The sequence below is a fragment of the Anopheles ziemanni genome, chromosome 3 (assembly GCF_943734765.1).
Source record: "Anopheles ziemanni chromosome 3, idAnoZiCoDA_A2_x.2, whole genome shotgun sequence".
Taxonomy (NCBI): Eukaryota; Metazoa; Arthropoda; class Insecta; order Diptera; family Culicidae; genus Anopheles; species Anopheles ziemanni.
In genome coordinates, this window is record NC_080706.1 from 49,930,157 (window position 1) to 49,947,762 (window position 17,606).

Genomic DNA, 17,606 nt, shown 5'->3' on the forward strand with positions numbered 1-17,606 from the left:
CAATGTCGCGAGGGGCTTCAAAACATTGTTTCTCGTGGATTACCGCACAGCTCCTTACAGCAACTTAACTGAAACCCGCACACACATAAACACACACACAAGCACGCACACGATTACCCCAAAAGTCCAGCCAGCAGCATTAATTTAGCGCCGGCAATCAACAGCAAACCTCCGTCCTTCCGGTCGTGAGCGCGCCGTTCGCACGAAGGCTCGAATTGATTACTTGGCCGAGGTTAAGCCGCCTTTTCCCTCCCACCCACCGCGTGTGGGATTTTCGTGACTCGAGCCGACAAATCCGTCCCGAAGAGCCCGAAAGTCACATAATAATGGGCCTCCCGTTAAGGGCTGGTGAAAGCACTCGGCGCTAATGTGGTGCTTCCACGCATTCCATGCCGTTCCGTGGCGGCCGATGAAGAACGCTACATATCGCACGCAATAACGGGTCCCCCCAGCTCCTCCACAGGCCCTACCGGACCAGCCCAGGTGGCCGGCTCACGTTTGCCTTCGAAGGGAAAAATCACACCCCACACACACACACATACACGTACACACTTACGGTCATGGTGGATGCAAATCCGCTCCGTTCCGTTTCGGTGAAGTTTCTGCACCGACTCCACCGAAGTGCACGGGTCGGGTGGTTTAATGAACAAGTTCCATTTACGGTGGCCACTCTGCGGCCCATCCGGGAAGACCGTTAATTTGTTTAGCCCAACCTAACGTGCCGGGAACGGGATCCGGCCGAAGGGGGACATTTCCACTGGAATGCTTCAAAAATGTACCGCGCATTTGGTGGAAGTAGCTAATGTGTCTTCTCTTTCTCTCTCTGTCTCTCCCACAGGATCGAATATTAAGACTGCAATAGCTATTTTAAATTGTATATTAGCACGACAACTGTGCTTCGAGGATCCATCATGTTCAGCCATCCTAGAGATCATCCCGCGCGTCTGCGGACCAGTGCCAGGTAAGTTCCGGCGCACTAAACGATAGAATAGTTTTCCTATTTCTAAGTTATTTTTCCTCGTAATTTGTCCTTAAGTTGTTTGGTAAAATTTGTTCAATTTGCGGCCCGATGACGCTTTGCCTGATGACTTCATGTTAATTGCAATTTTCACCCTCCGTTTGCACTGACACAAAGGTGACATTTGCTGGTGTTTGTTTCATTGCTGAAAAGAAAGGTCAATGGGACATGGTGACGGGGTTTTCCACCGCCAGTATGTCATCCCGGGGACAGTCTATTTGTCGTTCGTAATGATGGCGTGGTGGGATTTCAAATGCAACTGCTTCCTTTTGCAAAGAAATACAGCAAGCAAGCAAGCGTTGGAGGGAGCGTCAGGCTGGTTCACCTAACAAGGCTGGTGGTGCTTATTTTTGTTCAACCACTTCAATGCACGAAACAAGCGCCGCAAGCGAAGGACCTTGCCTTAAATCCTTCCACCATTCAACGGCGAGCGGTGGAGAGGATTGTTCATGCCACCCGAAGGAACACGGTCGCCTCACGGCAGTTGGCCCGGTGCATTCCGTCTCGTCGTGAGGTGAGCACGGGTTTTCCGCCCCCTTACCACCCCCACCCTATAACAACCCACTGTGGAACGAGAGTTTAATTAAAGTAGACGCCATAAAGTCGGCCCCGTTTCGGAGAATCGCACATATGCGGTTGGCGGGGCGGTGCAACAACTCCCGGTGAGGAGGTGCAGGAGGGGGTGTTTACATGCACCCTGACATGCACCGGTACGGCAGTACAATACGCGGCGACCGGAGGATCTTTTCTTGGCCGTTTTCCGTGGTTGCTTTCTGGGAACGTTAACGATGCAAAACTTGGTGGAAAATGGGATCATCAGGAGCGGGGGATGGGTGTACGGTCCGGAGCGAGGAAAACGTTTCGGTGAACGCATGAAGCGTGCGACTTTATTACACGCGACCGTGAAGGATGCATTTTCCCTATGGAGGTCGTATTTTATTGAAGCTTTTTCTTGCATATATGTTTCCTATACAAAACAATATTTTATTTCTTTTAGAATAAAACTCACGGGATTTAACCGGCTTAGTAAATGTTGTTCAAAAAATCTCCCAAATTCTAGAAAAACTCCTTTAAAAACGCATTTTCAAACACCTTCTAAATCACAGCAACATAGCTTCTTTTTAAGTTGGTTTTCAACGTATTTTATCCACCAAGAACCAATTCAATAGATTGACCTAAACAATTAAAACTCATCGCTCTTCTAAAAAGTCTACCGGCCTACGTCTTGGACTTTACTTGGAAGAGACATTTGACACTGTCTGACACAAAGGATTAGTATTTTAGCATTTCTCCCAAAATTTCCCACCTTACGCTATATTTATGATTTTTTTCTTTTGTATAGATAGATTTGTTGGTTTTGTTAGTTTTCTTCTGTTTTTTGTTTTTTTTTTTCTATTATCTTTTCCTATTTAAATGCAAATGAAAAGTACCAGGGGTTATTTTTCCCCATTTAAAATTGATTATCCATAATGTTACAGTACAATAAACTTCACAAATATTGTGTTAAGGTTCCACTAGCGAGGTTACCAATATCACTCTAATTTTAGTTATTGTAAGTGAAGTATGTAAATTTAGGAATAATAAATATTCTCTGTTACTACTACTTGCATTAAGCATATTTAACTAAACTCCACACGTTTTTCCGTTCCTTAATTGGTTCAAAATATTCAACGATATTAAAATGGTTCACAATCGAAAACCATTTAACAAAGCGCTCAAAGCTTAAAGAGACCACTTTTTGCATCGTTGAAGTGCAGCTGAAAAGTGCAACGATACTTTAAACGGCCCCTCTGCTTGTACCGAACGACTTGGAAAGTCATTAATATTCTTATCCCACCGCCGTCTCGGCCAAATCAGAACATTACGCTCCTCTGGTAACATAACACACACACGCGCGAGTCACAGCTGTGTGCCTTTGGAACAATTGTATACGGCGAGTAGGAAAATCGTTAAGGAAGAGAGGCCGATCGTTCTCGAACACGAAAATCGGCATAGATAAGGCATTCCCGTTCGGCACAATGGTTTGCCCCTCCCGACGGCAGTTGACAGGATGGCGCGGGACTAGCTGGGTAGAAGGCCGCGGGAAAAACTGTATCAAGTTCAAGTGTCGATCCTCCCAGGAGGACCTTCTCCATCGTGAAGAGCCGCACCCGGAAAAGGGAGCAACGCGATGCGCCTGGTGACGTGCGACCGCGTGTGCATTTTGGCCGGAAGTCGCTGCAGGCGCGCTTCTCACATGTCCGTGTGTGTGTGTGTGTGTGTGTGTGTGTGGGTGTGTGCGTGTATACGTGTATGCAGGCAAGGGGTAAATGTATGCAAATTTATGCACCAACTCACCGGCGCCTCTTTTCCATCGAAACCTACCAACCATCGAAAGCGACGGGGCTATCTTGGCGAACAGAATTTTCCGGACCGAAACGTTTCACCCTTTTTTTCCTGGCGCTGCGGGACAACTTTTCCGATCAAACCAGTCAAGGTTGTGGAACGCCGGCGGGAGGGGTGAAGGGACACGAATCGGTAGGTTCATTGGTCAAATGCTCACGAAAATCTGGTGCCCAACTTTTGCCTGGAACGACGACCTGCTGCAGGCGTCGGAAACGGGAGGAAAAAGGCGGACGAAAGTAGAAAAGTGAGAAGCGACTCTATGAGCCCACTGGACGCAAGGAAAAAGGGCACGAAAAAAGGATCCCCGTGCTGACCGAATGAAGTCATGAATGGATATGATGGGTTTACATTATGTAATATTCGGCTGTCAACTTTTCCTTTTGCAAAGTCGTTCCGAACGGAACCGGCCGAAACACGCTTTCGGACGCTACGTGATACATTTCATGTCGTTTGCAAAATTTTAATGAGATACCCGGCGACACCACGCTGCGGCTCGATCGTAGGCACGCGGAATTTTCCAACATTAGGTTCCGGGTTCATTTCCGAGTTTTTCACCTCTACCTGTGTGAGCCGGCAAAAAAGGTCAAACTGCTGAATGCATGTCATTGCTTTCGTTTTTGTCGTTGTTGTTAGCGCCCATATCGCACTGGAAGAGTATTATGCAAATAAACCATCACCGTCATCATCATCATCATCATAGTCAACATGGTTGTCGTTGTAAAAGTCTTTCATCGGAGAGAACGGAATATCTAACATCATCAAGCCCCAATTTTCCTCCAGCACCGTTCGACCGAGGGACACGAACCGGCGAACGCGGGGTTGCCTTTAAATGTAATCTTTGGATGATGAAATTTTGGAACCATTTCAGATAGCGGAACTAACTCCCCTCGTCCTTCGTAATCCGAAGTGAACGAATTTTTCATCGACAAAAGAAGCCGCCGTTCGGTTTCGAGGTTTCGGGAGACGAGACGAAAGAATGCGGGCGAAATACCATGTAAGCTGTTACATTGGCTTTTTTGTCGATGTTCTCTGCCACTGGTTCGAACAACCAGTGAACAATGCCTAATGGGAGCTTATGTCGGCAAGCAGCAGTACAAAAAATAAAGGTTGTATGCTTTGGCAACCTGTTGAACTACGTGGCGTCCGGGTTGATGATGTTTTCAAAATGAAGGATTAAAAGTGAATGCCCGATGAGTGCCCAGATATTTAATATAAAGTTGATCCATCGGGTATAGTTTCTTGTCTTTGCGAAGGGTCAAAAGTAGTGTTGTGCTTAATTAATCTTTTGGCGAGATTCATTCATATGAATCTTTCACCTAAGATTTATTCAAATGGATTCATGAATCTTTGCGGATTCGAATCTTCAAAGCTTAATGAATCATTCGAAACCTTCATGAATCTTCATGAATCTTCACGAATCTCCCCGATTCTTTCATAGGCGTGGACAATGCGACCAAAAACAAAAAGGAGGTCCCTCAACTTATTTTTGGTGACTATTCATCAGTTGGTTTGTCTTCAGGATTCATGAACCTCTCGACGAAAAATTCATAATTCCCTTATAAAGCAGAGATTCATTCAGATTCATGAATCTGAATCAGATTTACGCAACTCTAGTTAAAAGGTGACGAATTTGCAAGATGTAGCAAGAAAAAGGTGCCCTTTTATTTTTTTCAGCGCCTTTTCTGTTCCTAAATGTTTCGCGAAAGAGGGATATTTCGTAACGAGTTTAAGTAACTTAAACCTTCCTAGAATAAAGTTATGCTCTCCATTCTCCAATCAAAACAGAAAACTTCCCTTCCAAACGCTGTACAATGCCGCGTTATTTTCAATGCAAGGTTCACTTGCAACATTCGAAGACGCTCCTCGTAAATCACAAACTTTCGCTTTGCCCGAGCCAATGCAACTGCATTCACTGCACTAGGGCGCCAACACCCAACCCGCACCCGGGTTCGAAACCTGTGTGTTTAGTTATGTCCGCCCGCCTGTTTTTTGCCTATTACTTTTTATTGTGCCAGCGCTCTTCCCGGGAGCTTACGTTGGGTCGTTTTTCAAATGCCCACGGCATTTGACTTTTGCTGCAGTTCAGGAGGCGGCCGAGTGGGTGCAGCAGCGGATCCACCAACGTGCAATATACCTGGCCAACCCGGTGTATCGATTTTATTTTACCTCCTCAATACCGGCTGCCGTAAAACGGGTATGCTTTGTTTGCTTTACGTCTTTGCGGCGCCCCCGGAGGGATACTACGACCCTCACCCTGGTCGGAAGGAACTCACAGGGAATTCATAGCTGTTTGGGTATTCCTTGGAACCCCCTTTGCTGGTGATCCTGGTGGACTTTTGCTTTTTCCCACCCCCTGCTTATGTAACGATTGTCCGCTAGTGAACTGCAGTATTAAGTCCATTTTGGTTTCTTCATTGTGTTGGTGGGTCGATGTAGTTTTTTTTCCCCCCTACCTCACAAACACCAACGCTCGAAAACGGTATGCCAAGGTTCTGATTGGGCCACCAGATGAACGGGACGGATGCCATGGAAGATGCCTCGTGGGCGATGTATCTATGTTTTGTCGCTGGGAAAACTGCATCGGCAGGCATGTTTCGGTTTTTGCTTTTCATCCATTCTTCGATTTTTGCTGCCCCCAGCAATCGTTTTCCGGCAGCGTGGGAGAGTCTTCTACCGTTCTCGGCGCTCGATGGGAAACGTCACCCGTGTTTTACAACCGTTCACTCGGGGGCGGCATTTCTGGAGGGCATTTATTTGCTACAATCGCAAAACTTTTACGAGCATACATTTGCATATCAACTCGAATCGAAATGAAAACGAAGAACGCTTTGTATGGGGATTTTTGGTGGAAGCAAAGGACAAGCTGCGTCTACCCGAGGCTGACTGAGGAAGAGAAAAGGAAACTTTCGACCAGGTGAGGGTGATGAATTTGGAAATTCAATAAAGTTTTCTGATGGACACACCGTGAAGCAGTTGGCGCAAGCAAAATCGATACGAAGTGATTATGTCCTTAGTTTTTGATGTATTGGATTTTTAACTTGTGTTCTTGATAAAGATTATTTTCTCTGTGCCTTGTTTTATCAATAAACATTAACGCACAATTTCCCGAATCCAAAATTATGGTTTGCAAGTGCATTCAGGCATCTGCTAACTTAATATCTCCTTAAGGAACCGCCAAACTGTGCCTTAACAGTGTTATGATGATGTTAGAAACCAATGTTTCGGTGTGTAAACCCAAGCGTTTAGAGATAACACTGCAGACATGTCATCGTAAAACGGCTTTAAACCGAATTGAATTGAGGTGTATTGAGGCATAAATTACCCATAACGTGGCCAAGGAAACAAACAACGCAATAAAAGCGTTCTTCTAAGTAACCTTACGCCACCGCCCTCCCCATTCGCTGCTGTCAATTATGGCGTCCATCGACATCGGCATCTGCACTGCAGCACCCGGGACCTGATTTTCCTGACAAGGGAATAAAATCAATTGACCAGACACGATGGCGCAACGCTCTGACCCTGGCTGACCTCGAATTTTCGCATAAAACTCTTAAGACGACACAACAACCAAAGCACTGACCTGGACCTGGACGCATGTAATCAAAGCAATCCGTGTGACGACCGTGTTTCACCCTCGCCAATGGGTCGAAATTGATTGCGACAGACGTGACAGTGACAATTTTATTAATACACATCCGTCGAACCTCCCCCCCCCCCTCCTTCCCGTCGCCCTTCTACATCACGTTGGATACGGTGCGATGACAATCCGTTTCCTCCTTGTTCATTGTTGTTTTCTTCAGCCCCTTTATGGTGGCGCTAAAATGTCGATAAATGGTTCCGGTTCGGTTCGTCACCTTTTATCGTCACCTGCGTGGGTGGCAAAGGAAAACGGGATCGAAAAGTGATGTTTACAGTTGGGTTTTTGCTGGAAAGGAGGAAGTGCAACACCGGGACAGGAAGATGACTTCGATTCGAAGTCAAACCAGACGGAAAAGGATCGGTTCCTAAAACGGTGCCACTTACGAGTGAATTTTCCACCAGAGTTGCGTCAAACGGTGGAGGTGTTTTGTGCGCCCGAACGAAAGGCAGAATAAGATTGCCCTCATCCGTCCTTCGAAGATGGGTCAATGGTTCGATGAGGAGAAAGAGTACCCGATCAAAGGGTCATGGATGGACGCGTCCTTTTCGTCTTCCATTTCGATCGGGACGTCAACAGTAATGATGGTTTCGGGGAGGAAAAAAAACACCCTTCGATTCGATTGTTGTGTGACACATTTCCGACTCTATTAATCCCTTACACACACACACATACACACATCGTTCGCTGTTTTCGCAAAGAGGATGCTGAGAAGTAAGATCAAAGCGAACCTACGAGTCTATCGATGGACTAAAATAGGATACAATGACTTGACAAAGACTCGTCGGTAGTCGTCATCTTAAACACTGTCGGTTCATCACCTGCCACACTGCAGACGATCACCGTTCGCGTGAAGAAAGAATCGGCAGTCGGGCATCTTCGTTACGATTTGCTTCGATTGCGATGGCGATTAGCATGCGGTAAGACGCAATTTGCTCTGCCTCGACTGACATGAAGTGATCCGTCGGTTCATTACTCGCGCGTACCGAAATCAGCCTGTGTGTTACGCTTTTCTCCCAAAGATTGCCTCAAATCGAAACCTCTTCAGCGTGTATCGATAAACGTTTCAGCGATTGAGGCAATTTTTTTCTTGTCATCCTACACTTCTTTCCGATTTGCTTCGCCATCGAAGCCGATAAATCAGTTTCACTTAACGCGAAAACACCCCCGCGGGGAAGGAGGATGTAATCATCAACCCCTCCCTCCCCCCTTCCCCAGCATTAACCCTTATTACCATCCCCGGCATCGCTTACGGAACCGAACTCGGAGTACTCAAAGTGGCAGCATCATTAGAAGCGAACGCTTTGGCCTCATTAGTGATTTTCTCTGGATGTGGAATCTTTCTTTCTTCTTCGCCTATCTTTTCATGCCACTGTAACGCGCCTAGGTCGAGGTCCGATGCCACAAAGCGAACAAAAAAAGTTGAGCGAAATTTTCCTAAATCAGATCACTCTTTTTTGAGTTCCCGGAAGCGTTTAGGAACTGCAAATCTGCGGAGGTTGATAAAGCTGGCACTTGAGGCCGTGGGAATCCGGATTGAACCAAGCGGTGGGTATTTTTTCCCTTAAATAGCTAAATTGAGCGATCGGTTCACCACTGGGTAACCCTGATTGATGACTCGAATCGTGCTGTCATGCTTATGGTCGAACCGTCTGAAGAAAACTCTTCTTACCACGCGTGTTTAAACACACGAATTTCTTCTGAGACATGTATGCCTCAAGTAATCTCTTCACGAGCCGTTTTTCAACCCGAGAAATTCGTCGAACGTTCGCTAATGCAATCGGCAAATATTTAACCCATGTGCTCCTTGAAAAAGCACCCGGCACTTCACTGTCCCCGCCGTTGTCGTCGATGACAAAAGAAGTTAATTTAAAATCACACAAAGCGCCGAGCCGGGAAAAGTTTTCCCGCCGGTCGTCGATGTTCGGATTTTCCGTTCGGCCGAAAGGGGGCAAAGAAACGTGGTTCCGGTGGTGCCCGTTTTTCCCGCGGGATGTGCCCCGTTTCGGGGGGGGGGGAAATCTGAGAGAGCGGGACCCCATTTCCGGGACGATAACTTCCACCGGAATTCAATCGGTTTCGCGATTCGCTGGAAACGAACGGCTGATGATGATGATGATGATGATGCCGACAATGATGATGTGCTGTAAAACTTACCGTCGGGATGAGTTCGGTTTCGAGTTCGACTTCGGTGGCAAACGACTTAACGACGAGGGAAAAGTATGTTTCTTTTGCCGGGCGAAACATTCCTGGGAATGCCGGATGGCACGGGGTGGGGAGGGAGGTTTTCCAGCTCCGCAGCGTATCGCAACCCCTCGCACCAACCGCAAACCAAATTGGCTTTCTCAATTAGGGAAATTAAGATCTCCGTTCGACGTTCCACGAACGGACATTGGCGTCGAGCAAATGTGGCTTCGACGCCGCGTTTTTCCTCTGTGCGTGTGTGTGTTAGGGCTGTGCTGGGGCGTTTTCATTCTTTCGATTTTCCGCGGTTTTCCACCAATCGCAATACCGAAGGGCGACCGGTGGCTGGACCGATTTCCGTTTTAAGTGTCGTGGTTTGAAAGAAATGAATTACACGTCATTAGACTCCTCGCGCCGCTTTCGATGGGAACGATGATGATGCAGAGAAGGAGCCAGATGATGAGCGTGGAAAGACAAGACATCTTTCGAGACCATCAAATCACGCCATCCGTCCAGCCGACCACCATCCCCCCATTCGGCCGCCCAACCGGAACCGATCGAAGTGCTGTGTCGGTTTTGTTCAGTGCTGGTTTGTGCTGAAATTCCTTCATTCCATTTGCCCGCCCAGCGATTTTTCCCCGCAGATTCGGGTTTCCTTGGGCCAAAAAGAAACGTAAGAGAAACAACTGCAAACGACGATTGGCGCTGTAAAACAAAGCAACCCAGGGCCAAGAGGGAAAACAGGATGGTTCAAAATGTGGTTTAAACACCCTCCCAAAAAAAAAAAAAAAAAAACATCGCACCGACCACCCGGGAGCGAAGAGACTGGGCCGGGAAAATTAAGTGGCAGAACTCATTTAGATGGGAAGAAATTGACCAAAAATAAATTCATTATTGTGCGCCGTCGCCCCGCTCGGGCGACCGTTGTTTTTTCCCTTAATTCATTATCGCCCATCTGGGCCGCGTCCGTCCGACGGCCGCCCGGAGGACATTTTCCCGCGGCGGCAGACCAGCTGCCAAGGGGAACCGTAATCGTCAGTGTGTCCCATTACGCCGCACAGCATCGCACCGCGTCGGGAGAGCGATGATGCGCCAGGAAACGGAAAACGGTCGTAAATAGCAATTTGTCATTGGCGTTTGGAGCGTTAGTTTTTTTTGTTCCCTTTGCCGACGAACAGCAAGAAAAAGCCAAATGAAGGCTGGTTTGGCGGATGACGAATGAAGGGACAGCCACCGGAAAGATAGGAAAAGCGCTAACATGACATTCTTTTCCCTCCCGGCAAGCAACCAAATGGGATGACAACGGGACTAGCACACCTGTATTACGGGAGTTTTCCTCTTTCTAGTTTCCTTTCGCGTGACGTCTTGGCATCTGTTCAGCATTACCGTTTGTTTTCCTCTCGCCGCTTCCTTACCGAGCGCACTTTTTAACATCTCACTTGGGACCGTACGAGGGTGCGATCGGAAACGCACGGGCCACGATAAGCGTGCTTTCCTCGCTGTCCCCGCGTTTTCCCCCACGGGTGGAAGATAAACGGTACATTAAGTTGAGATATTATCAGGTGCAGAAAAGAGAAAATGCTTACGCGACACTCGCGGAGCGAACCGTGACGGAACGGCGGTCCGTTTCTGGGAAAAACGGATCTTTCGTCGTCCGTGTTTGGGATTCGGACACGAGCAAAACGGTGAAAAGATGGCTCAATCTGCGATAAAAATCAGGTTGCCGAGTTGTTATCGGGATTTCGAGGCTGACATTATGATGTGGATATAAAAACGAAAAGGAACGTTATGTTGAAACACTTCAGAAATCATTTTATTTCCACCAAAAAACAAGGAAAAAAACGAAAGCAACAATGATCAATGTCGAAAAGATACAGACTTGTAACTAGTCTTTTCGTAAGTTTCAGATTATTAGCAACTAGTTGGTTTATATACAATATCATTGTAAGGAGATGACTCTAGGCCATTTAAAAATAAGAAAAGAATCGAAAGATAGAACTAAACTAAACTCATGAGCTCAATAAATAGTGAATGGAGTGATAGTAAAATTAAAACGATCGTGTTTCAAATAATTTAATAACTGGTTAAAGACAAATTGATCGATAAACAGTATGAAACTTCAAATGGACAAGCAAAATACGGGAGTAATGTCTTCATAAAAAGGTTCTTGTGAAAACATTATCTTCAACATAAGTAATCAACCTTCCTAAAGCACAAAAATTCTTACCCGAGGGCTCGGAAATCCCTCGACGCACTTTCGTACGTTTGATGGCACCTTTCCGTTTTAAAGCACTCCCCCCCCCCCCCCCCCCCTTTCCTCCCCCATGGGGTGCACTGTGTTTACTGTCACCATCGAAATGTTTGTCGGGCGGTATTGGAAACCATAAACCCCGACCCTCCTTTACCCTCTACCCCCAACAAGAAGTGCACCTAATCTGAACGAATCCTTCCCACCACTTGGTTGCGTTGTGGTAATGTTTTCATGAGCTTCGCTCGAGGTTTGTGGGACAATTTTTCGGTCCCGGCAAGCAAAAAACAATCGACCAAGTTGGGGCTCGGTTAAAGGGCAGATTACAGGCTGTGTTAGTGGTGCCTCACTCCAGTATTGCCCCCAACCGAACTACCCTGCCGGGGTTGCCGCTTTGAGAAGGGTTAATTTCGGTCAGGGCAAAATTAATGACATCGATTAAGCTGGCCAACGATGGTGCGAGATAAATGCGCACTGCTTTTATGGACGGAGTGATTTTATGAACTAGTTTTCGTTAGCCCACAATTACAAACATATTTTACGGCCTTATTACTGCGGTGAGGCGGGCGAGGTGCAGTTTTGAGTGGGTTGAGTACTCATCTGAAACGGTTGGAAATGTTTTCTGAAGAGTTGTTGTTTTGAATTTCAACAAACATATTCAACACGTTTTATCGGGATGTTGAGACGCTTTTCTAAATGTTAAAAAGGTATAATTTTACAAGAGTTTCTTGCGTTAAATATCGTGTAAAAATTAATAAAACCAAAACTTGTACTATTAATCAAATATCATCTCCGGTTTAACCACTTCCCTCCCTGGAGTAGTGCCAATCGCGATATTTCTCGTAATGAAAAATGTTCCGATTTCCGATAGTGGTTACGAAATGCCAGTCATGACACCGAATATCAACTGAACTACCAAACATACCGGTGAGCATATTTGTTCCACTTCGCGAAACAATCGTGCTAATCGATACGACTTCCAGCCGGAGTGAGTGTGCGAACCATGGCAGTGTGCGACCAGCAAAGGGCCAATCCACCGCATACCTGTGCCGGTCGGCGATTGTGGTAGTGATCCATCCGAAATCCATGCAAATTACCCCCTGCTATCGCCGTGGTTGATCATTTGGCTTCGCGCGGTAACCATCGCGTCAGGCACAGGAGAAAGAAAGAGAAAGGAAAAGGCAAATCTGTTCCGAAACTCGTGGCGTTTCGAGGCGAAGAAAAGCCAAATCAAAAGAAAATCAAATGCTTTCCCTGATGGGAGCCGTTTGCTTAGAAAGGGGCACGTGGAAAGGAAACCTGCTGTTTTTCCCTGGCCACAAACAGACACGAACACCGGTCGGAGCGTTCCAGTTGTAGATTTCGCGAACCGATAACCGGCGGTACGGTTTCCGCAAAAGGATCAACCGTGTGCCTTCGGCCGGTTGTGTGGAGCTCGGGGCAGATACAAGAAAGGAAGAGAGGAAGAGAGAGAGAGAGAGACGTTTTCTTTGGTCGAAGCGTTCAATGCCATGCCGGACGATGTTGCTTACCTTGAAACGGCACGAAAGGGAAGGCAAGAATAGACGTGAAAGTATAATTACACGTTCCGTCCGTTTTTCCCGCAAGTTCGCTACGGCCGACTCGACGAGGCTCGCTTGGGAAAATGCTACCTCGCAAGTCACTCAAAATTGTTCGATCGTTCGCTTGACGTCGTCGCAGCTACACCGCTTGTTCGCTTAGCTGGACGTGGAGAAATCGTTCTACTTTTTATGAGCAAATGAGAATCGGAATGTACACGAAACTTGCCATTGTTGCCAGTTCTATAAGCTTTTACATTTTCATTCCTCTTGCATGAGTTGTACCTGGTCACCATAATCATTTCCAATGTGAAAGCATTTGCGCAATCAAATAAAATGATTTTATAGTAAAAAAAGTGAAATGTCTAAAGGAAAATGCTGATTTGAAAAATGGTAAACCAAAGAATTCATTATACATGAAGATTAAAACATTCATTAAATCATGTGCTTTGTTTGAAATTGAATTTATAGAGTAGGCTAAAATTCGTCATACTTCTAAATATGTTAAGAAATTAGATGACTCGGTTAAATATTTTTTTAACAACATACAACTGTTGAAAATTATTGGTTTTTATCTATACATTTTGATTGTTTATTGCATAGGTGCCATGCTCTGTAAAAATCAAAGAGTTCAAAACTCTTTTGGATACCTTACAGCTTCGTGGGAGTTGGAAACTGGATCGATGAAAATATATTATATCAAATCCGACCCAAGTTAACTTAACAAAATACTTAACAAAAAGTAGTTAACTTAACAATAAAACTTAACAAAATTTGTAATTTTTACCAATAAATTAGTTTTCTAGCTTTTGAAAAGAGGCGATTTGTCCAAAATCAACTCACCACGCTCTGTGAAAAGGCATGCTGCTTTAACCGTTTATACTTGCGAGTTGAGATTGCACTTCATATGTCAGTCCCAAATGTAAACAAACAAACCATGACCATGATACAAAATCGTAATTTATTAAAAAAGTATGTAGCTTCCGGACATTTGATATAATCAAGATCCTATTCTCATGTCTAAGAAACATTTGTGCAAAGTTTGATTGAAATTGGTTCAGCCGTTCAGGAGGAGTTTAACCACTAACACCGTTAGATAAGAATTTTATATATGTAGATACAATTCCATAAAAATTGTTCACTGCAATAGTTCGATAAACCTATGGCTGGAAAAATCACCCCCAGCCGCTCACGGCGCTTAAAACCCACTAGGTAAATTCTGGACCACCTCGCCTTCGCCCACTAAGTATGATGAAAAGCTTTCTTCCCACGTCCATGCCCGACCCATAAACTATTCAAAGGCTACACATCGATGGCGAAACGTATACATACTTAAGAGCACATATTTTTCGTCGATGGAAAAAAGTAGGAGAAAGACACGAAATAAAGTGAAACCTTCCAACTGCCCTCCATTCGTGCCACGCCACGCCACGAACACCTACACACACGTACGCACGCGTTCGAGCAAACAGGTTCTTAACCGCAATCTAGAAATACGGCAGCAACACCCCACCACTTCCACCTGTTCTTTCCACCGCCCGCCCGTAGCTCATAAATATGGCTTGTAAATAATTTATTATCGGCCGATAATTGCCTTCCCGCCTGCGGTGGGAAAATCAAGGCTCCCCGGGCCAAGGGAGGAGCAGGTCGTGAGGATTGAGTGAAAAATGCCCCAACCATATGTCCTCTGGGGGTCGTGGGTCGAAAACGTGTGCGTGTGTGTGTGTGTGTGGGAATCTTAACCAAAACTTCATTCATCCTACCCATCCCACGCCCCCGCCGCACGAAGGTCACTGTTTGGTGGGGTATTTTTTCGGTTTCTTTCCTTCCTCGAAGGAAAAAAACGTAATGAACTGGCGGGCATATTGACCGAGGCCCGTTGAACGTTTGACGTAGTTTTCGATCCCACTGACGGTGATGGTGGGGGTGGTGTTGGTGGTGGAGGTGATCCCTAATTTTGCACGCTCGTAATTTAATGTTGCCAGGGTGTTCGAAACGCGGCTAAGGGAAATGATGGCATTATAATATGAATACGGCTGGGGCAAAGGATAAAAATATCATTTTTCATCCTGCCATCGCTGGAGTTGATTAAGTGACTTTGGACTTCCACGGTCAAGCAGTTCCTTTTAGCGCTGCTCTTCGCCCGGCCGATGAAGGATTCACTTTGACTTTTATAAGCAAAAAAGAACACACGCTTACAATTAAATAAAGAGTTTCCGAAATAACCAGCACCAGCATTAAGAATGTGACGTGAATAATCTTATTGGACTACATAATTATGATGCCCTGTCCTACAATGGGTTAAGCAATGAATCATATTCATTCTGATGGTATAATATTTCTGTATAAAATATAATACATTGTGCCTCTACAACAGGTGTATTATTTTTTAATTTGAAGACACGTAAGTTTTCACCAGTCACGTTCTTCTCGAGGTCATTTTATTTTCGACCGGTACTGGTACTAACTTTTCAGCACGAGAAACTTAAAGCTAAAGCTAAAAATGTTACTGGCAAGCTGCATAACGAGACAATTTTTCCCGTCTCCACACTATCTCAGATGTTCTGAATGGGGATGAAAAAATAGACATTGCAGAACAACTTTCACTCAGGCGAAAGAGGGCGAAGATCATCCTTGGTGAAAGTGGTACACAATTTATGCTCGAACTCGTTGGATAAGAGATGGACACCCCGGGAAAACCGTACGTCTACGAGGAGGGTTCCAGTGACATTCGCCTTGACTATGCAAAATGGCCAACGGAAGTGGATAAATTATTCATAAAAATGTCCTTCCAGCACTTCAGCGACGTTGGTGCGAGAAGAAGCTTTTTATTTATTACCTCAAATGACAAGTCCTTTCGTGGAGGAAAAACTGGAAGCAAAAATGGTATTTGGTGAAAATCCCTCGGCATGCAATTGATAGGAAGGTATAGTTTGCTAAAAAAAAAATCATTTACCGCTCCGATAATAAAATAAGGATACCCTTACAGGGATAAAAACGGAAACGCACAAAACTGAGTAATTGATAAAATAAGCCAAAACCATTTCGGAGATTTCTTTCGCTTGCAAACCCTTCGGTCCGGTCCGGCTAGGGGAGACGAAAAACTTCGCTCTGACAGCACGGAGTGGACCGAGTGGAGTGCTTTTAATAGGAATTAAATTTTCATTTTCCACCACCTGTGCCGGGTAAAAGATAAACCGCAAAAATTCAATCCGCAGACTGGGCGAAGGAGGGCAAAACCGCGTTTCCTTCCTTTCAGCAAACCCGAACCTCACCCAAACTTTTTCCTGGGGAGCACTCATAAAAATTCATTGACACATTTGGGGTTGCCAACAAAGTGGTCGATAAGAGGGTAAGAAGGGGAAAAAATGAGGTTCGGAAAAAGGATCGAACCAAAAAAAAAAAACGGAGGGTCAATATAACGAGACACGGGAAGGGCAAAGATATCGATTCGAGCAACAGGGAAAGCAGAGCCAAAAGGTGCGAACGAAAAAGTGTACAAAATCGTTTCGAACCGTTCGAGGAACTTGAACAGGGTATGTGAGGGTGTAGGATATTTGTTTTTCTTTTAATTTTTCGGTTAATCTATGCCTTCGCAATTTGAAAACTCCTCTTCATCCCGGATTCCGATGAATTATTTTTCAATCCTTCTCAACTTCCTTCAGGTACATCAACAAAAACAAAAACCAAAAGCCCGCAAAGAAAATATAATAGCTGCGTAAGACGTGGAAATATGATTAAATAATCAAACCGAACCAGCTATCCCTAAACCGATCAGCCACACACTAATGTTTCTTTCCCCTTTCCTTCCAGTCGCCTGCAGCACCGTCACCGTTACGAAATGCCAGGCCGCACTCCGGACGCTGCAGGCGTTCCCATTTTTCCGGCCCACCTGTCTCTGCAAGGAGCCGGGCATCGATCCGGACTGTAATTATTTTCGGGATTTCCTGTTCGATCATCCTTGCGGCTTCGTGTCGAAGAAAGGTAAGTGACGGGTTTCGGAAAGAGTACGAAGGGTACGTCAAATTTTGATTGAACACATTTTTTTTCTTAGCCTCAGGGAACCGTACGCCTCGACGTACGAGGATAAGGAGATTAAGGATTTGGTTTTGACAAGCATCGAAGGAGAGGAAGGAAAAAATATGTGTTCAATTAAAAAACAGGCCTTTAGCGAATGTTCTTTGAAGCTTTTTCAAACATGATCAACCACGGTTCGTAAGCAGTGCTTTGTTCAAGTACTACCAATTTGATTGTAATGCATTTGATACAAGTGAAAGAAAGTGCTGATGCATTTTCTTACAAAACTTTCCACTAACTGAATCCAACTATGAAGAGCTTCGAAGAATACAAGTGCTGCTCTCATCCGGTGACTGGAAACCACACACTGCTTACCGGAATGACCTCTTCAGTCTGCCATTCAACTTCGTTTAATGACGTACTTGAGCAACTAGTTGCAACTATTTGACGCGTTTGTAGCGTTCTTCTTTGGTCGAAAAATGTTACCTTGCAAATGGATGCTCTTCGTTTACCAACCTTTCAACTTGATACAACTAAACTTAGTGTTCCAAATCGAAC

General features: G+C 45.4%; 1 protein-coding gene across 1 annotated transcript in view; it reads left to right on the forward strand.

Moving 5' to 3' along the window:
- Positions 1-17,606, forward strand: part of LOC131284934 (uncharacterized) — a 96,487-nt gene that overhangs the window by 46,240 nt on the left and 32,641 nt on the right. Inside the window, exons 2-3 of the mRNA XM_058313793.1 lie at positions 839-961; positions 16,845-17,015. Coding sequence (XP_058169776.1) covers positions 839-961; positions 16,845-17,015 — 294 coding nt within the window. The remainder of the gene's footprint in view (positions 1-838; positions 962-16,844; positions 17,016-17,606) is intronic.